Raw genomic sequence first — 19,313 nt, forward strand, 5'->3', positions numbered from 1 at the left:
TAAAAGATAAGCGGCATGTAATATTTGATTATTTTATTAGAACGTACAGTATGTGTCATTATATGTTTTAAGCTCTAAACCATATTGTTATATGTTCATATCTATGTGCATGCGTAGGTATACGTATATATGAATACATCTTCACTAGTAGTACTATTTTGTTAAGCGCATCTACTAAGCAGTATGAACTGTGTTTAAGGCAGATACGCACAGCGTGTATCACTCCGCTATAGACACGGTTTGTAAACATGTCAAATAAAGTAAACACGTAGAAACATAACAATGCCTTCAGTGAGTTGTTTATTATCCCACAAAGAACAAAAGAATACATAACACATATCTACTCTTCTTTTTTGCTTGACGCTTAAAGTAGGCTGATGAATCATCTCTTGCCAATGTCCAGTAATAGTCTGCAAGCATTGTTGTGTTCCATTTACCCTAGTACCGCTTTTCCATGGTTGAAATATCTTGGGGAAACCTTTCATAATGTTCGTTACTAACTGTCCTACAGCTCGCCGGAAAATGTCTAAATGTGAGTCCAAAAAGTGGATTTTAAGTGACATGTTACAATCCATGTCCTTGTAAGCCTTGATGAGTTTTTCCATCAATTCTTTATAGTTCCCTTCCCTTCTGTTGCCGAGAAATCTCTTCGCCACTAGCTTGAATGGTTCACAAGCAGCTTTCTTCTTCCTGTGAAGGGCTGATTCAAAGTCATCATCTTTAAGAAGCTCTCGAATCTGAGGATCAATGAAAATTCCCCCTTTTATCTTAGCGTCGCTCAGTGTGGGGAATTTTGATGTTAAATACTTGAATCTCTGACCAAGTTTCTCCATAGCTTTTACAAAGTTTTTCATGAGCCTCAGTTTTATGTGTAATAGTGGTAGCAAAATTTTGTTTGGTTCAGTGAGAGGTGGATGTTGAACATTTTTCATCCCAGGCTCCAATGACTGACGAAGTGGCCAGTCTCTCCTGGTATAGTGGGAACCTCTTGTGCGGTTGTCCCATTCACACAGAAAGCAGCAGTACTTGGTGTATCCACCCTGCAAGCCCATCACAAAAGCAACAACCTTTAAGTCACCACAGAGCTGCCATTGATGTTCATCATATCTTATGCATTGCAATATATTCATGTGTGGTGCATAGTCCACAGGAACTGATGGTTCGCCATTGCCGTTATGCGGCAAGACACCTTTCAGACTCGTTTTGATGAATCTATGAACATCCCCCAGTGTCTGGTGCTTCCATCAGACCATTAATATTATTGCAGGTCACTAAATCGCCGTTCATTACGAAGAAATCATTGAACTGCTGCTGACAGTCGCGAAATTTTGAAATTTTCACATCAACTGCTAGGAGATACCACTGTTGAAGACGAGAGTCTAGCAGCTCTGCCTTATTCATGGGTTGTTGTAGATCCCTGACAAGGTCATGGAGTTCCCATTGTGTTATGAGATGTGGCCTAGAAAAGTGTGCTTCATCAAAATTTGGGTCACTCTGTAATCTTTTTCTGCTTCCTCATCACCACTTTCCTAATCTGACTCAAAGGATACCGAAGTTGGTGCATCAGGAACAGGTCGTCCTTTTCTGCTTCCTCCTCACCACTTTCGAAGGATACCGAAGTTGGTGCATCAAGAACAGGTGGACCTTCTCCGTGTAGAACTGGGCGAATAGCTGATGGAATGTTTGGATATTCAATAGACTCCTTTTTTTTCTTTGACAAGCTCTTTTGTACTGCAGAAGTAACAATTGTCGGTATGGTCTGGTGGCTCCCGCCACGTCATTGTCACAGCAAAAGGTATTATTTTTCTCTTCCTATTCAACCATTGGTGACGGTTAACAGCACAAGTGTTGCAGCATATGTGAGGAGCCCAGTTCTTATTCTGGTTACCAATCTTGCATCCAAAATATAGGTGATATGCCTTTCTAACTATAGCAGTTATACAGCGCTTCTGTGATGCAAAGGTCGCCCTACCACAAATGTAGCAGAAGTTTTCTGCCTTATTCACACAAGTACGAGGCATCTGAAAGAAGAAAACAACAAACAATTAGAAGATAAACAGAAAATTTATTCTTAAATTTATCATTATCACACAAAGCATGACAGCTTAGCAGGATTATTTATATTATTCAGTAAGAGAATGAAATTAATATAAATGTCTTACATGCATATCAAAAGCTTGCTTGATGAATATTTATTATAAGTTTTAAAAAGTGTTTGACTAGGAAAATCACCTACCTTTCAACTCAAAGTGTAAACTTGCACAGCACAACCACCTTCTATTACTGCTGGAACGATACTGAAAGGCAGTGAGACTGTGAGTGTGGTAAGAAACACACAGCCGCAAGCGTGTTGGAACCTGTTGTGACACTTAGGTGTATCTTGAAAAGCGGAGCTAACAAACGAATTTAACCATGATATTCATTATCAGCGACCTAAAATTTGGTGTAGATTTCTACTCTTGTCTCTGAAGCATATTTGTTGTCGACCAGTGTAATCAGCTGAAAGATGAGTACTTTTTGTTTTCTATTGAAGCAACAACCGCAGTACATGACATTATTCATATGCAATCAACCTCCTTGACAAAGTATGGAATATTGTGAAAAAGGCTAGGATCACTGCCAATCTGGTTTTGTTTCATAGGCAAAAAAGAAAGCTCCTTTGCTTACTTGTGCGCATTGCTCTATTCCCTGATAAGTTATCACAACCCAAAATTCTTCCTGGCATGTTTGAAGACGAAAAGATCTGTGTTATATGAGGAATCAGTTTTGGAAATGGTCGAACACTTTACTCCCGTTTGTTCAGAGAGATATGTGAAGAATTTAGCTCTGAATAAGTTGAACTGTTTTTACGAAATGGGATGAGATGCTTGCCTCGCGACAAGATTTTGGACCTACAATCAGAAATAGCATATTTTATTTCTTAAAAGCACCCTAAAATCATTCCTTCTGTGACGACAAGTTCACTCGCCTATGCTATGTTTACCAGTTTAAGCCAATTTCTTCAATGTAGCAAGATTGAATGCTTGGGGATCGAAATTAATGAACAACTGCTCATACTTTAGATGTCAATGACAAATATTTTCCGGAGCGTCAGTCGTTACAGGAGAAACACCACATAGATAAAGCAACCGAAGATGCTATTTTTGATACCGGCACTGCAACAGACGAATTCATGAAAGTGAGAAATGTTTCCGTGACTCTTAGCACATTTGATATTGTTGAGGCATTGCATCTTTCTAGCATCAACAGAAACAATGAGAGACTCAAATCAGTCTATCGATATGCTTCTTCCATTTCCCACTCAGTATATGGACTTGGGTTCAATATACTACATCGTGTTGGAAACTAGAAATTGACTTATCCTGAGCGTAGATATGACTCTCAACCATACAACCAAAATCAGATACTGACAAAACAATTTCATCCATGCCACTAAGATTCAGTCTATAACAGCATGGTGGAGCAAGTGCTGAATCATGCTAGAACTGTGCACTTGTGTTTTGTATAAAACATCATTTTACATTTGTACTCAATAATTTTCTGAATTTTTTCCCCTAAACAACTGTGGTTCTTTGTACCTCCTTCTTTGGAAATATGCTCATGTTATATACCAATCTATAACAATTCGAATTCAAATTCAACTAACTTCACTTCATCCAACCACAAGAATTATTTACGAAAAGACTAGTTAATATAATTTCATAGTTATATAATATTTATTACTGGGGGCTGGTTGAGACAACTGTTTTAAATTATTTCTTTTTTTCGCTATTCCTCAAATGGTTATGACAATAATCAATCTCATTTTCTACAGTTTATTTAATACAGGAACTGTATGGTTATAATTCAGAACATAAAATTTGAACTATATTTTATGAAAATCGAAGCACTATCAAATTTTTAAATATTTTAGAAACATAAATGTTTTATTGATAACCTCAGATATTTAATATTCTTGGAGTGTTAGATACAGCTAATGAAAATTTATCATTATGACGTCATAAAGAAATTGAAAACCCTCCCACTTTCATTTATATGTTAGAACATAAAATACATTAAAAGAAGAGGAATCGGAAGCTAGCCAGTTCTACCAGTAATTCTTTCGTTTATCAATCTCTACGGTATTTGTTTTGACTTATCACTTACATATAGACATATATTTATGCTTTATGTGTTGTGTGAAGAACGTATGCGAAGGCATATAAATCCAAAATTGTAAAATAATACTTCAACAATCGGTTATAAACATGGATGAGAGTGCTGTTATGAAAAGACGTATTACGATTCGTGGCATTATAGAGAAAGATACTGTTGAGAATATAAAGAAAGCTTTCAACCGCCACATCCATTTCACTTTAATGAGAGATAGAAATGTGGCGACCCCAAGAGATTATTATTTTGCTCTGGCGCTGACAATAAAAGACCAGTTGATTGGGCGTTGGATTCGAACACAGCAATACTATTACGATGTTGATCCAAAACGCGTTTATTATATTTCTATGGAATTTTACATGGGGAAGTTTTTGAAAAATGCCTTGATTTGTTTGAATAGTCTAGCGAATTATGAAGAAGCGATGAAGCAGTTAAACCTAGATTTGAACAGTTTACTTGAACAAGAAGAAGAAGCAGGTTTAGGAAATGGTGGTCTTGGAAGATTAGCAGCTTGCTTTTTAGATTCCATGGCTACAGTGGGTATCGCTGGTTATGGATATGGAATTCGGTACAATTATGGTATATTTAAACAGTACATGGAAAATGGATGGCAGTGTGAATCAGCCGACGAATGGCTTCTGTACGAAAATCCATGGGAAAAACAAAGACCGGAACACAAAGTAGATGTAAATTTTGGAGGTCGCGTTGAATTGATTGATGAACGATTTCAGTGGGTTGACACCTACAAAGTAATTGCAACGCCATATGACTACCCAGTTTCCGGTTTTGCAAATAATAAAGTAAACACACTTAGACTTTGGTCAGCTAAAGCACCACATAATTTCCAATTGCAATTTTTCAATAATGGTGATTATATAAGAGCTGTTTTAGATAGAAATTCGGCAGAAAATATCTCCTGTGTCCTGTACCCCAATGATGCTTTCTTTGAAGGTCAAGAATTGCGACTCAAGCAAGAGTATTTCCTAGTAGCAGCAACTTTACATGATGTTATACGAAGATTCAAAGCTGACATTTATGGACGTAGTAAAAAAGGAAAAGCAATGTTTTTTAACCTACCAAAGAAAGTTGCAATTCAGTTGAATGACACCCATCCTGCATTGGCAATACCAGAGTTAATGAGAATTCTTGTAGATGAAGAATACATTGACTGGGACGCTGCATGGAGCATTTCCTGTCAGACATTTGCTTATACAAATCACACATTAATGTCAGAAGCACTTGAACGGTGGCCTGTTACCATATTCGAAACATTACTTCCGAGACATTTGCAACTTATTTATCATATCAACCATTTACATTTAGAAAAAGTTGCTAGAGAATATCCCAACGATCCTGATCGCATTCGGCGAATGTCCGTATTCGAGGAATACCCTTATAAGAAAATAAACATGGCGTACCTTTGTATCGTCGGTTCACATGCAGTTAATGGTGTTGCACATCTTCACTCGGAACTGATAAAATCAGGTCTTTTCAAAGATTTCTATGAAATGTCACCCGAAAAGTTTCAAAATAAAACAAATGGAATATCCCCAAGACGATGGATTCTCCAGTGTAATACTGCACTAGCGGATGCACTTGTGGACAAAATTAGTAATCAGTGGGTAACTAATTTATCAAAATTAAGGGAAATTGAATCATTTATTTATGATCAAGACTTTGTAAGAACTATAATGTCAATAAAACGAGAAAATAAAAGAAGACTCGCCCAGTATATTAAAGATCACTATGACAAAACTATAAATGAAGATTCCTTGTTTGACGTTCATGTCAAAAGGATCCATGAATATAAACGCCAATTATTGAACTGTTTGCATGTAATTACCAAATACTGTCGTATTAAATACGAAAAACAAAATGTGGTGCCTCGAACAGTTATAATTGGAGGTAAAGCAGCACCAGGATATAAAATGGCCAAACTCATAATAAAGTTCATTAACAATGTTTCTCTTGTCATCAACGATGATCCTGACATAGGAGATCAACTTAAAGTAATCTTCCTGGAAAATTATTGTGTATCTTTAGCAGAACTAGTAATTCCAGCTGCTGAGCTAAGTCAACAAATTTCAACAGCTGGCACAGAAGCTTCGGGAACAGGCAACATGAAATTTATGGCTAACGGGGCTTTAACAATTGGCACACTGGATGGAGCTAATATTGAGATGGCAGAAGAAGTAGGGCAAGAAAATATGTTTATTTTTGGACATTGTGTTGATGAAGTAAATAGAATCAAAGAATCAGGATATGATCCATCAGAATATTATCATGGATCAGATGAATTGAAAAGAGCATTAGATTTAATCAAAGATGGCTATTTTAGCCCGGAAGACTCTAGCTTGTTTACAGATATATTTAACAATTTGTTTTATAGCGACGAATATTTACTGTTAGCTGACTTCCAGTCATATATGGAGGCACAGGATCAAGTAGAACAACTTTACAGAAGGCCCGAAGAATGGACCAGAAAATCAATCCTAAATATTTCTGCTTGTGGGAAATTTTCAAGTGACAGAACAATACGAGAGTACTCCAGAGACATTTGGAATGCAGAACTATCAGAAACTCTTCTTCGTCCAAACCTCTAGATATTTGTAATCAATAACTTCCATTTATGATTATCTTTATTTCAAAATTATTCTCAAATTAGAAAGTACTATAAAAAAAAGTTTTCGTTCACTTAATTTTTGTATTCATTTTAGCATCCAATCACGATCCATAAAAATTATCGTTTTTCTTTCGCTAATGCTTTTCTTGACATAACAAGAAACGTTCCTTTTCCTTCCTTGTAATATTATTTTTCATGAAAAGGGAACAGATGTAGTATGGTTTTCTTTTTGTTTCATTTTAGTCGTGATCAAACTCCGCTATCAACGTGTTTTGTTTTAAAAAAGTAACATTTTCAGTGCATCTCCGAATATGTTTAAAAGCTTGTTGCTCTCTGCATTGTGTGTGTGTGTGTGTGTGTGTGTGTGTGTGTGTGTGTGTGTGTGTGTGTGTGTGTGTGTGTGTGTGTGTGTGTGTGTGTGTGCGTTTGTGTGTGTGTGTGTGTGTGTGCTTGCTTGCGTGCGTGCGTACGTGCGTGCTTGCGTGCGTGCGAGCGTTCGTGTTATTAATATATATAATACGCTTCGTGTACATTTTTGTTGGAGTAACGCTTTAGCATTTGAAACTGTTGAATTTCTTTCAATTTATAAGACACGTTCTCCAGCTCCAGCTTTGTTGCATCGCTACCCACAACGTAAAGGAAAGAAAAATCAATAAATACAGGGGTCTGACAGACTGCTATTAGTTTGTGCCGGCTGTCTTCGAGGCATAAGGTGTTGTGTTCTAGGACCTCGCACTACCGATTTCCTCCGCAGAGTAGAGATAACGGCGATCCGCCGGCGAAACGAACCCCGCGAAGTGGAGTGCCTGCTGCAACGAGTGTCGTTGGCCATTCTCCACGGCAACACCATCGCGGTCATTACCGCAAGGCGCGGCTGAGCACACCATTCGTTCTGGGGTATGTAGCCCATCCCACCCTTTCTCTCCATCTTCTGCTGTCTTACCCTCGCTTTTTTCTTTTCTTTCTTTTCTTATTTCTTATTTTTTGTACTTAAAATTTCAATAAAAACATTATTATTGTTATTCATAAAATACTTCCTATAATGCTTTTGTCTCATAACGCTTCCAGTCTCTTGCTATAACAACGTCTCTTTGCATTCGAAACGAAGGAAACTAAAACAACAAATGGAGTGGGAGTGAGGTGCAAAATGCAGGTGAACTATAATGAGATGTTTTGCTGTGAAGTCGTTGGTATTTTAGTCAAAACGACACTGAATTTTTATTGTAAACTAGCAGCTAAGCCCGGTTTCAGAGAACGACGCGAAGAGAGAAACGAAGACATTAAAAAGAGGAAGAAGTGAATACGAAGTGGTGTTTGGGCGACGGATCTTGGTAGAAAAAAAAGAATGTCATGGTGAGTTAGTAAGGAGAGCAAAGCAAGACTGGACTTACGTGGGCTGGCAGGACGGTGAAAAAATTGCGGAGTTGAAATTAAAGCAATTGAAGTTGCCGTTGTTATCATTGGAGTGACTCTTGGTAGACAACATTCTTCGTCCTTCCCTCGGGTGCACAAATAGAAAGACCATGGGGACAGCCAACGTGCAGTTGTGCGTGTGAGAATACTTGCTCTGTCAGATTCAAACCAACTGCTTGCACTGATTGTCCCTGCGCCTTGTTGATTGTCATGGGAAAGCAGAGCTTGATGGGGAATTGCATCTGTTTAAACTTGTAGGTCGTATCGGAGTGGGTAAGGGACATGGGAGTTATAAGTATTTCTTAGCCAGTGGCCGGTTCATTCAAGATTGTTGCCTACAGAACTCGGGAGCACAATTTTTTGATAATCATCCGCGTACCATTGCACATTATTGGAGCATCTAAGTTCCTTAGCAGCATGATTGGCGCGCCAACTTTCAGATGCAGTTCGTAAGCTGGTAGTTCTGTGGGTCAGATTTGTCATGGGCCGGCCGGTCTATCTCAGATACATGGGAAGCTGGATTAAATTTTTCGTCAACACAGGGGAGCCAAAATAATTTTTTTCAATGTCCAAGGAAGCCAAATCGCGAAAAAGGTTGAGAAATGCTGATCTATAACGATGGTTTTTATTTAGGCACATCGTAAAAGTAATTATAATGAATTGCTTAATATATATATAGATTATATCTATTTTATCTATTTCACACACACACATACATACAACACACACACACACGCACACACACACACACACACGCATACGCACGCACAAATATGCGGGTATACTTTCGTTACTACCAGCATTTACGTCAATTAAGCACGAAAGAATGCCAATATGCGTTTGCATAAGTGTATGAGTGTACATACGTGTGGGAGTATGTGCATGTGTGTAGATATATATATAGCTGTATGGTAAGAAGTTTGCTTTCCTACCACATGGTTGTAGTTTCAGTTCCACTGCGCGACACCTTATGTAAGTGTCGTCTAGCGTAGCCTTACAGTAATCAAAACCTTGTGAATGGATTTGGTCGGAAAGTGAGAGAAGCCTGTCGTATGTGTGTGTATATATATATATATATATATATATATATATATATATATGTGTGTGTGTGTGTGTGCGCGCGCGCGCATGTCTGTGTGTATTTTTTTCTGAGTTCGTCTACCACAACTGCTTGACAACCGGTGTTTATTTGTTTACGACCCCGTAACTTAACGGTTTGGCAATAACCGCTTGAACAGGTACCAAACTGAAAAAAAAATAAAAAATAAAGAATAAGTACTGGGGTTGATTCATTCGGCTAAAAACTTCAAGGTTGTGCCTCAGTATGGCCGCAGTTCGGTGACTGAATCAAATAAAATATAACACACGCATACACGCGTATATCGGATCCCTCATATCTATCTATCTATCTATCTATCTATCTATCTATCCGTCTGTCTATCTGTCTATCTATTTATCTATATCATTCTATATATAATCCAACGACATTCATACTGAGATGGTTGCTACATTAGGGGATTGCGCTCCAACTCTATCAGCAGTGCAAAAAGATCGACTACACACACACACACACACACACACATATATACCATCTGTCCCACTCCCACTGACCCACGGCACTACACTCACCTAATTGCTCACCTACACACATCTAACACCTCCAACAAACCACATGCACACCATACCATCACTCACACACACACACACGTCTTCCAGAGCCAGTAAAAAATAGAACATTAGGCTAGTTAGTACTGGGGTCGATGATATCGACTCATCCCTTTCCCTCAAATTTGCTGGCCTTGTACTAAATCAATAACCATTCTTCTTCTTCTTCTTCTTCTTCCTCTCATCATTATTATTGAAACCTTATGCAGTAATGCCTCGATATACGAGTTAATTTGTTCCCGGAGATTGCTCGTAAAACAGAGCAATACTTTCCCATAGTAGCAATGTTATAAATCGTAATTCGTTCCCAGAAAAATATTTCGCTAATAAAATTTATAATACACGTAAATAAATAGCAATAAAACAACAGTAGAATATAAAGAATATTTTATGTGAAGTAAAAAGAATATCAAGATCATTTATAATAAAAAAAAAAAAAAAAAAATTATAATCGTTTTCTGAATCATTTTGACTCGCACTAGTCTCGCGCACACCATCACTTGTAGAATCGATCGCCAATTCACAAGCACTCGTAGACAGATTTTGCTGAGGCGCATTTTTTCGCTTTCTATAAATTTCTCAGTAACATGTAGAAGCATTTGTTATGGTAGTAGAAAATTTTGCTTTTCGTTCAAAATTTGGATCTTGTGCTTGAAAAATAAAACTCGTAAACCCGGCTCTCGTAAAGCGAGTCTTCGTAAAGTGAGATATTACTGTATCGTAAAAAAATGTAGAACAATATTCGAATGTTAATATCAGTTTTCTCGTTTACAATATATTATGTAATATATAATCACACACGCACGCGCACACTCATCACAAGCAAATACACACACATGAACAAAAATGAGCTAACAGAAATGGCCCAGCATAGCCAGTAGCATCTATTTGAATTACATAGTTAATAGTTAAATACAGGTATACCAAATACTATACAACATAAATTTTTGTGCTATTAAAACTATCTCCGCCACTAAAACATGTGCCACAATTATCAAGTAACAGTTAAGATCAGCTCCATATGAGGAGTGGAGTATTAAGAATTCTAGTCGTGGACACGTTTCTGCCGGAGTCATCAACCTGACAATTGTCCTACAATTGTCTCCTGCACACGCACACACACACATATATGTATATTTACTTATGTATATATGTGGGTATGTGTGTGTGTGTGTGTCTATATACATATATCTTAATCTTAATGTATAAAATTTACTGCGTGTGTGTGTGTGCGTGTATGTGTGTCCTCTATGCACGACCAAACCGCTGGATCAATCTGTACCAAATTTGGCATGAAGATTTATCATTACTCGGGGAAGGTTTTAGGGGTTCAAATTTTGGCCCTTAATGTTAATTTTTATTTCATCTCAAAAATACCATTATAACAGTGAAATATAATTATATGATTTACCATCTCCTTCTCCGCACAATTTTTCCGAGTTAATATTTCATTTCTAACAAATCTATTCATGGACGCGTCAATGAAGATGATCACCTCGCTGTAAAGTTGGTTGATATCTCTCTGCAACATACAACATTCTTACGGGGTTGAAGATTTGCACTAATTAATAATAATAATTAATAATATAGTTGTTAATAATGCTTTCCTCTCTGAGCGTTCTGTTTGCTTGGGAAGAAAACGATAATACTGAGACAATGGAGTTCTTTTACTGTGGAGGCTGCAATAATTTTTATAAAATCAAAACTTTATTCGCATCTGTTGAACGTTGTTCAACAACAGCAAGCAACAGTAAGGGCAACAACTCGGGTTAACTGTTTCTAATGTCGGAATAAGGCCTGAACTTTGTGGAAGAGAAGTAATCGATTTTATCGATGCCAATACTTGATTGGTATTTTATTTTATCAACCCTGGGTGAGGGGTGGGGGTGAATGGCAAAGTTGATTATGGCAGGGTTTGAATTCCAATAGTAAAGCGTCGGCGAGGTATTTCGTTTGACGCTTTAACAGTTCTGCTAATCCAATTTCCTTATCTTAATTAAGGCGGCGAGCTGGCAGAAACGTTAGCACGCTGGGCGAAATGCTTCGCGGTATTTCGTCTACCGCTACGTTCTGAGTTCAAATTCCGCCGAGGTCGACTCTGCCTTTCATCGTTTCGGGGTCGATAAATTAAGTACCAGTTGCGTACTGAGGTATATCTAATCGACTGGCTCCCTCCCCCAAAATTTCGGGCCAGGTGCCTAGAATGGAAAAGAATTTCCTTATATTAATTTCGAATTGTGGTACAAGGCCAGCAATTTCAGGTGAGGGAGTAAGTCGATTATTTCGATCCCAGTGTTTCACTGGTACTTATTTTATTAACACCGAAAGGATGAAAGGCAACGTCGACCGCGACGGAATTTTGAACTCAGAAAGTAGAAACGGACGAAATGCTGCTAAGCCTTTTGTCCAACGTGCTAACGATTCTGCCAGCTCACTGCCTTCCATCTTCCTTATACTGACACCGAAACGATGAGAAATAAAGGTGATTTCGGCGACTTTAAACTCAGTATGTAAAGGCTTTATGTTTTCCTTAATTTCCAATGATAGAAGAGACATCAAAAGTAGAACTGATGTCTTCCACAGTTGTCAAAGCTAGATGGTTTAATTTTTCAAAAAATCTTAGCCCGAATTTCATGCAGAGTTTTTTCCCCTAACACAACGTTTTGTTGTTATTTCTCTCACCCATGACAAAAAGAAAATAATTGCATAGACTTGTACGCAGAGTTACTTCCCTTGGACTCTAAGCATATCATAGTACCTGAGAATGAGTGCAACCTGATTTAAAATTATCCGTAAAAATATTCTAAGTATCAACTTGATACTTAATGTACTAATGTTTGAACTGAAACATTATTATTCTGAATTCCTTGCCTGGAATGAAACTTTGGTAAAACCACTTTAATAATAATATCTTCATTGCTTAAAACTCCCTGTTGCCATTCCTTTAATTTTCAGTAATTTTTACTTCCAGATAGATCACATAAAAAACTACACAATAAATTACACTGAATTCCACAACTTGTTACATTATACGCACATATATAGACATTAAGTATGCTTGCCTAAAGCACACAAAAAAGAGAATATTCAGTATAAAGTTAAACGATGTTGGCGGTCATTCGAGTATTGAATGACTTATTCTGTGGTAATTATTGCGCGCTGTGGGATCTTGTTAAATTTCATCCAACCATTTCATGTTTTTCAAATTTTCGCCAGATTATTATTTTTTTTTAAATGTATTAAAATCTAAAAGAAAAAAAAAATGCGATTTTCGTCATCAACATGCAAAACTATTTCAGAACTGCATGTTTCGAAAATAAATTATGAAAATTTGGTTGGCAAAAATTTAATAAGAGCTGCGCTAGGTTCAAAACAACACCGGGGTCACATCGTTTTAGGATCGATTGTTCTCTAACTCTTTCTTTTTGTCTGTTTCTCGCCTTCTCGAAGAAACCAACTGTAGTCAGACATGGAGAGGGATAGGCTCTACGAAATCTAAAAATGCCCCAAACACGATGTATGTCATGACGGCACTCCAAGGACTCATCAAGGAGTTAAAGGCACATGACATACATACATATGGTGTGACAGTCAGGGTAGTATGCGTACAAGCCATCCATTATTGTGTACACAGGCTAGGTCCTACTATTTCTCATAGACAAAAGTAGTTCTTGCAACAATCATTGACAAACTGGTGACTTTGAAGCTGAAAGCACAGTGGCTGTACAGAGGATCGAGACATTTTCAACTGGCACAAGTTTAGTCAGCAGAGAACCATGAAAATGAGAACGTAGACATGGTGTACCACATTACTGGGAGTGAGTGCCCCCTAGCCCTCATTAAGACATCACTCTAGAAGGAAAACTCTGATGTAAAACTGTGACTAGAATGCAGCCAATGATGTTGACTGGTTCTTTTTAGGATATCTGTCATCATTGTTCAGAGAGTAGAACTGGCTGTCTGCAAGGCCTCTCCTTATGTTACAAAGCATCATCAGGAAGAGGCCATTATATGTGTGTGTGTAGATAATGAAGTTGAGAAATGTAGCAAAACATACTACCCTGACTGTCACACCATTAGTGTGTGTCTTACTTGTATACCCAGTGAGCCAAGTTCCAAACTTATTTCTATGCCTGTGAGAGATATAGCTACTAGGTAAGGTAGTAATCAGTTCAGGTGCATATATGAAAAATTCCTGTAAATCAAGGTGGGGTTCCAAAAGTGTCTTTACCCCCCAGAACTTTAGTTATACCACAGATCCTGATCTGTTATAGCTACTTATTTTCACTTAATTACCTCCGCCTTAGCAAAGGCGGGGGTATTGTTTTCAGTTGTGTTTGTTTGTCCGTGGACAAGATAGCTCAAGAACCGCTGGATAGATTCGGATGAAACTGTCATGGATGTTTGGCCTCATGACTGTCACGAACTGATTAGATTTTGGGATCGATCCGGTACTGGACAAGGATTCTGGATTATTTTTCCTGCTTTTTACTTGTACATGCACACATATACTCACACATTTTCAGCATTGAACATTACCATCCCATTTCCAATGTACATACACGCACGCACACAAACATACCTCTCTCTTATACACTTCAAACGCCGTTTATCGGCTTTTTCCCTCCTTCCTTCGTTATTCATGTATCACTCCTTCCTTTTTCATTCATACGACGCTCTTTGTCATTTTGTTTCGTCTTTCTCTTTGTCATTATTTTTTCACTCATGGCTATTACTCTCACTATTTCTCCTTCACTGTATTATTATTTCATCTCTCTCTCTCTATATATATATATTTGGATTATTTTCCGTTTGAGAGCAGTCAGGTTCATTTTTAGTATTCTCGTTTGTGAGAGTAGTCGATTTTATTTCAGATATTCTCATTTTAAAAATCATCTCTGGCTAATCATTGAGAGGACGTTGGTGTTACCTTGGCAGAGGTTTGCGCTCGTTATAAACAAGAAATATTTTCATTTAGGAAAAAAAAAAAAAAAAAAAAAAAGGCTTGTGAGAAGACAGAGGCTCTGACTGAAAGAATTACAATGTACATGACAAATGGCAGTATTTGGTTCAGAATTCTGTGTAAAATTTGCTTAATCCCTTCATCCGAAAGATATATTTACATTTTGTGTGCTTTTCAAATTTCTGGTCTTCTTTCAAATTCATGAAAATTTATTTGCTTCTCATTGTAACATCACATTTCTTTTGCTGGAATATGTAGGATGCCTTCTTTAATAAGCTACTTAAGAGAAGTTCAATGCCCTTACCGACTTTGTTGCATCTCCAATACCAGACATATTGATGCAATTGATTTTCGGCTTGAACATCTGTGGGAAAAACATATGTATGAAGAGAATTCCAGAGGATAGTTGTTCTAGAGAGGAAGGATTGGTTAATGTTTAATGTGAAATCTCAGTAGTGCAACCCAGTAAAGGTTATGGGAGGAAAAAAGATAAAATTTTGTAATATCCTGAATACTTCAACCACACATACAGGTATACAACTGGGTTGCACATGGTATGTTTATATATATATAAACATACAATACCATGTGTATCCCAGTAGTATCATAAATAAGACTGAAATGTTTGGTAGCCAGAAGGGTACCCAGCCATGATATAATGTCTCAGAAAATCTATCAGCATTGAAATGTGAATATAAAATGAAGACGATGATAATATACAGATCAGGGCAACTCCTGTGGTACCTCAACCAACATGTCATCTAGAAAATTGAAGTCATGTATAATTTGAGTGAATCTGGTTTCTTTCCAGTTGTTTCTCATAAAAAGAAAGATTTAAATTTTGATTATGTTATCTTCATACATCTTAAGCATGAATTGCATTCTTTGTGGAAAATGCAATATATATATTGCATTCATAGCAGAAAATGTGAAGGTGCCTGGCTTAGTGGTATTCGGCTTGTGATTATGAAGTCATGAGTTCAATTCCCAGTGGAGCATTGTGTCCTTGAGCAAGACACTTTATTTCACATTTCACGGTGTTCCAGTCCACTCTGTTGGCAAAAATGAGTCATACCTGTAATTCAAGGAGGCAGCCTTGTCACACTCTGTTTCATGCTGAATCTCCCTGAGAAGTATGTGAAAGGGTCTGCATGCCTGTAGAGTGCTTGGTCACTTGCACGTTAATCTCATGAGCAAGCTGTTCCATTGATTGGAACAACTGGAACCCTCGTCATAAGCAGTTGAGTACCAGTTATAGATATATATATTCCCTATATATCCATGTTCCCCATTCACTGCATTTCCCTTCTCCTTCTGCACTGTTGCAAACTCTGTGCTCACTTACTCTGTCCAATCCCCAGTACCACTCAGCTTACATTCATCTCACTGAACCTTGAGGCTATGCCCTGGCACATCACTACCATCTAGGGCAGCTATGTATCTCCTCTACAGCAAGATACCTGTTTCTGTCCCTCTATCAAAGCTTAACCTTACATCATCTGGCACAAAGCCTCAATACCATTTCCCATCTCAATTGAAGGATTTCTGTCCTGGAAGTTACTTGGTGACCTCACTGGTATTGGTGCTATGTGAAAAGCACACAATACACTCTGTAAAGTGGTTGGTGTTAGCAATGATATCCAGCTATAGAAGCCATGCCAAAGTTAATAGTGGAGCCTGGCACAGTCCTCTGGCTTACCAGTTCCTGTCAAATCATGCAACCTATGTTAGCATGGAAAGCAGACATTAAATGATGATGATGATGATGATAGTGATAGTAATTCTAATCTTTGAGAAATTATTCTTAATTGAGTTATGTCATTCTGTAGAGAGATAAACACTGTTGATATTTGGAACATAGTTTAGCATAAAATTTTGATGCATGGTTTGATTTTAGATCACTTTTAAATGGGATGTTGGCAATTATAAAACATGAGTAGTTTTGGGCAAGTTGATATAGAAAAAAAGATACCAGCTATAGATTTTGCCTAATAAAGAATTACTGCAATAATTAACATTTCCATGGATGGAAGAAACTGCCACCAGAAAACTATTTTAATTGCACAAATGTTTCACAAAATATTAGTCAGACACCATTATCTATTTGGCTGCAAGTTTCAAGAAAAGACCATACAGTAATAGATTTGAATTGAGTGAAATGAGCTTTATCATGTCACATATCTCTGTTGATTCTGGAACTGAAGTACATCATAAAATAGACTTGGAACCTTTCCAGAGTAGCCAAACTGGTAAAAAGATAAGTGCAATAAAACTGATATTTATTTACAGTCAGTCCTAATCAGTTTTCATGAGTTGGTAAGTTGAAAGATGGCCAAGAGATATCAGTGGTTCTTTCCTAAAGCAAGAACTTTTTGTATTTTGGTTTAGTTAAATTCAAGGAAAGGAATATTCATTCTTTCTAATTATTTTCAGTTTAAATTTTAAAAGATAAAATAAAATTTCTAAAATGTCGACACATTTTTGTGGAGAAGGCATAGTTGATGAAATTGACTCTTGTACTTGACTAGTACTTCATTTATATCAGCTCCAAAAGGATGAGAGGCAAAGCTGTACTCTTGTCTTGCCATCATGTGATGGTAGTAAATGAACACCACCATCATGCAAGCAGTGTTGCACATTTCTAGTCTTTTATGAAAAACATTTCTGGCCATTGGGAAATATTACCGGGCTTGAAAAATCAACAAATTCTGTTTGACCCATATAGCATGAAGCAAATGGATGTTAAATGAATTCATAGTTCATAATGGTGTGCATTATATCCAAGGGATGGAGTGCAATGTTGGTAACAAATTATAAAACTCTCAGCCATTATTTTTAACAGTACATTATCCAACCAACTGCAAACCTGAAACAAAAAGAATTAAATGAAGCTGAACTTATTCATAAAGCTATGCACCTGTATATGAAATAAGATTTTAACTTTTACCAAGTCCTGCATTTGTGTAAATAATGAGAGCAGAAAAATTCAAAAATGAGAAAGGAGTTCAATAGGGCTGTATTCTTTCTCATGCTTGTTCAACATCTACACAGTGGATATAAGAGAATACAGGAAGAAGATGGCATCAAAATAATAGGCTTGCATATTTCTAATCTAAACTATGGAGACAATACTGTTCTACTTGCCAAGACTGAAGAAGACAGTATCAAATACACATGGTCTTTATCTCAACCATAAGGAAACAAGTGATGATGGTGAGAAAAAGAGACAGTAAATGTTAATATCAAACTGGGCAGTGAGAGGCTTGAACAGGTTGAATTGTATAAGTGTCTTGGTGCTCAAATCTCTGATGAAGCTGCATTTAAGAAAAAACTTAGGATAGGCCTCTTACAAGGACTCTTGGAAAAATGAATGAGTGTTACAAGACAACAACTCCTGAATATTGTGAAAAAACAAAAGCTCATCTATTATGGCCATAGTCAATGAAGCAGAGGTCAGGAAAACATTATCATGGAAGATGGTAGTAGATCAAGAAGCAGGCAAAGAATGCAGCAGATGGACAATGTCATGAGCTGGTTGGACAGGAGGAGCAAGGCAGCTGGATAACTCAAGCCTAATCGGAAACACTTTGGTTGTAGTGTCATCAATGTGCTGCAGGTGTACGGTACAAGATGATGATGAAGTAAATAAAGATATAACAAGAACTTTTGGACACAAAAGAGAATGTTACAAAAGTTAAACTAGAAACTAAATTGGAAACAAATAAATAAATAAATAAAACAGTAAAAAGACATTTATTTTATTTATTTTAGAAACCAAAAGAAAAAAAAAACAAAACAATTTAATTAAACAAAATATTTGAGACTGAAATGAGCAAGTGTTCCAGACTGAATGATTTTTGCTAGAATAGAGTTTAATGTCACTATTTCAATTTGAAATCTTTAATTTTATGTTTTTGATGAGTTCCATGATAGGATATTTTCACCAAAAAAAAAAAAAAAAATGTTGAGTGTCATTAAAATATATAAAAAAAGGCATCTTCTTTGTACGTTTTGAATTTAAATACATTGGAAGAAGTTTATCAAGAAAGAGACCCAAGTTATGTTATATGCATAACTGATTTCTTCATATTTTCTACCTGTCCAGATTTCAATATTGAAATTAAAAAATAAAAAATAAAAACAAAAAGATAATGTTTAGCTAAATTTTCAATGGTCAAAGTGACTTAAGGAGGAGTGTGTGTGTGTGGGGGGGGGGGAACAAAAGTATGAATTAAAAAAAAGTTTTATCAGAAATTTCATAAACTTTTCAAACATTTGTAAACACTTCATAACAATTGTCAGATTCTTAGTGCAACAATTGGTTTGCAACAGGATTTTAAAAACATTTTTAGAAAGGTCATGTGCACACATACACATATATACATACATACACACACACACACACACATATATTATGAAATTGGAACAAACAGGACAATTACAACTCAATACAAGAGTATTATATATGTATATATATATATATATATATATATATAT

At 36.8% G+C, this 19,313-nt stretch overlaps 1 protein-coding gene and 1 pseudogene across 8 annotated transcripts in view; one reads left to right on the plus strand and one right to left on the minus strand.

Annotated features, from left to right (window-relative positions):
• Nucleotides 1–236: 236 nt before the first annotated feature.
• The window catches only part of LOC106875748 (protein FAM219A-like), a 103,868-nt gene continuing 84,791 nt past the window's right edge, over nucleotides 237–19,313 (minus strand). For 3 of the 8 annotated variants that reach the window (XR_016240666.1, XR_016240664.1, XR_016240661.1), the window contains one exon: nucleotides 282–2,021. Coding sequence is in view for 1 of the 8 variants with exons in the window: in XM_014924126.3 (XP_014779612.1) it covers nucleotides 252–1,130 (879 nt within the window). In the remaining 7 variants the exon portion in view is untranslated. Of the gene's footprint in view, nucleotides 2,022–2,236; nucleotides 10,567–11,264; nucleotides 11,376–16,826; nucleotides 17,683–19,313 lie in introns of those variants that run through there. The other 5 variants (XR_016240665.1, XR_016240663.1, XR_016240660.1 and 2 more) reach the window with 3 other exon arrangements.
• On the plus strand, nucleotides 4,248–6,846 carry LOC106875826 (glycogen phosphorylase, brain form pseudogene; annotated as a pseudogene).

Source organism: Octopus bimaculoides, chromosome 2, assembly GCF_046866305.1.
Source record: "Octopus bimaculoides isolate indiv1 chromosome 2, ASM4686630v1, whole genome shotgun sequence".
In the NCBI taxonomy this organism is placed as follows: Eukaryota; Metazoa; Mollusca; class Cephalopoda; order Octopoda; family Octopodidae; genus Octopus; species Octopus bimaculoides.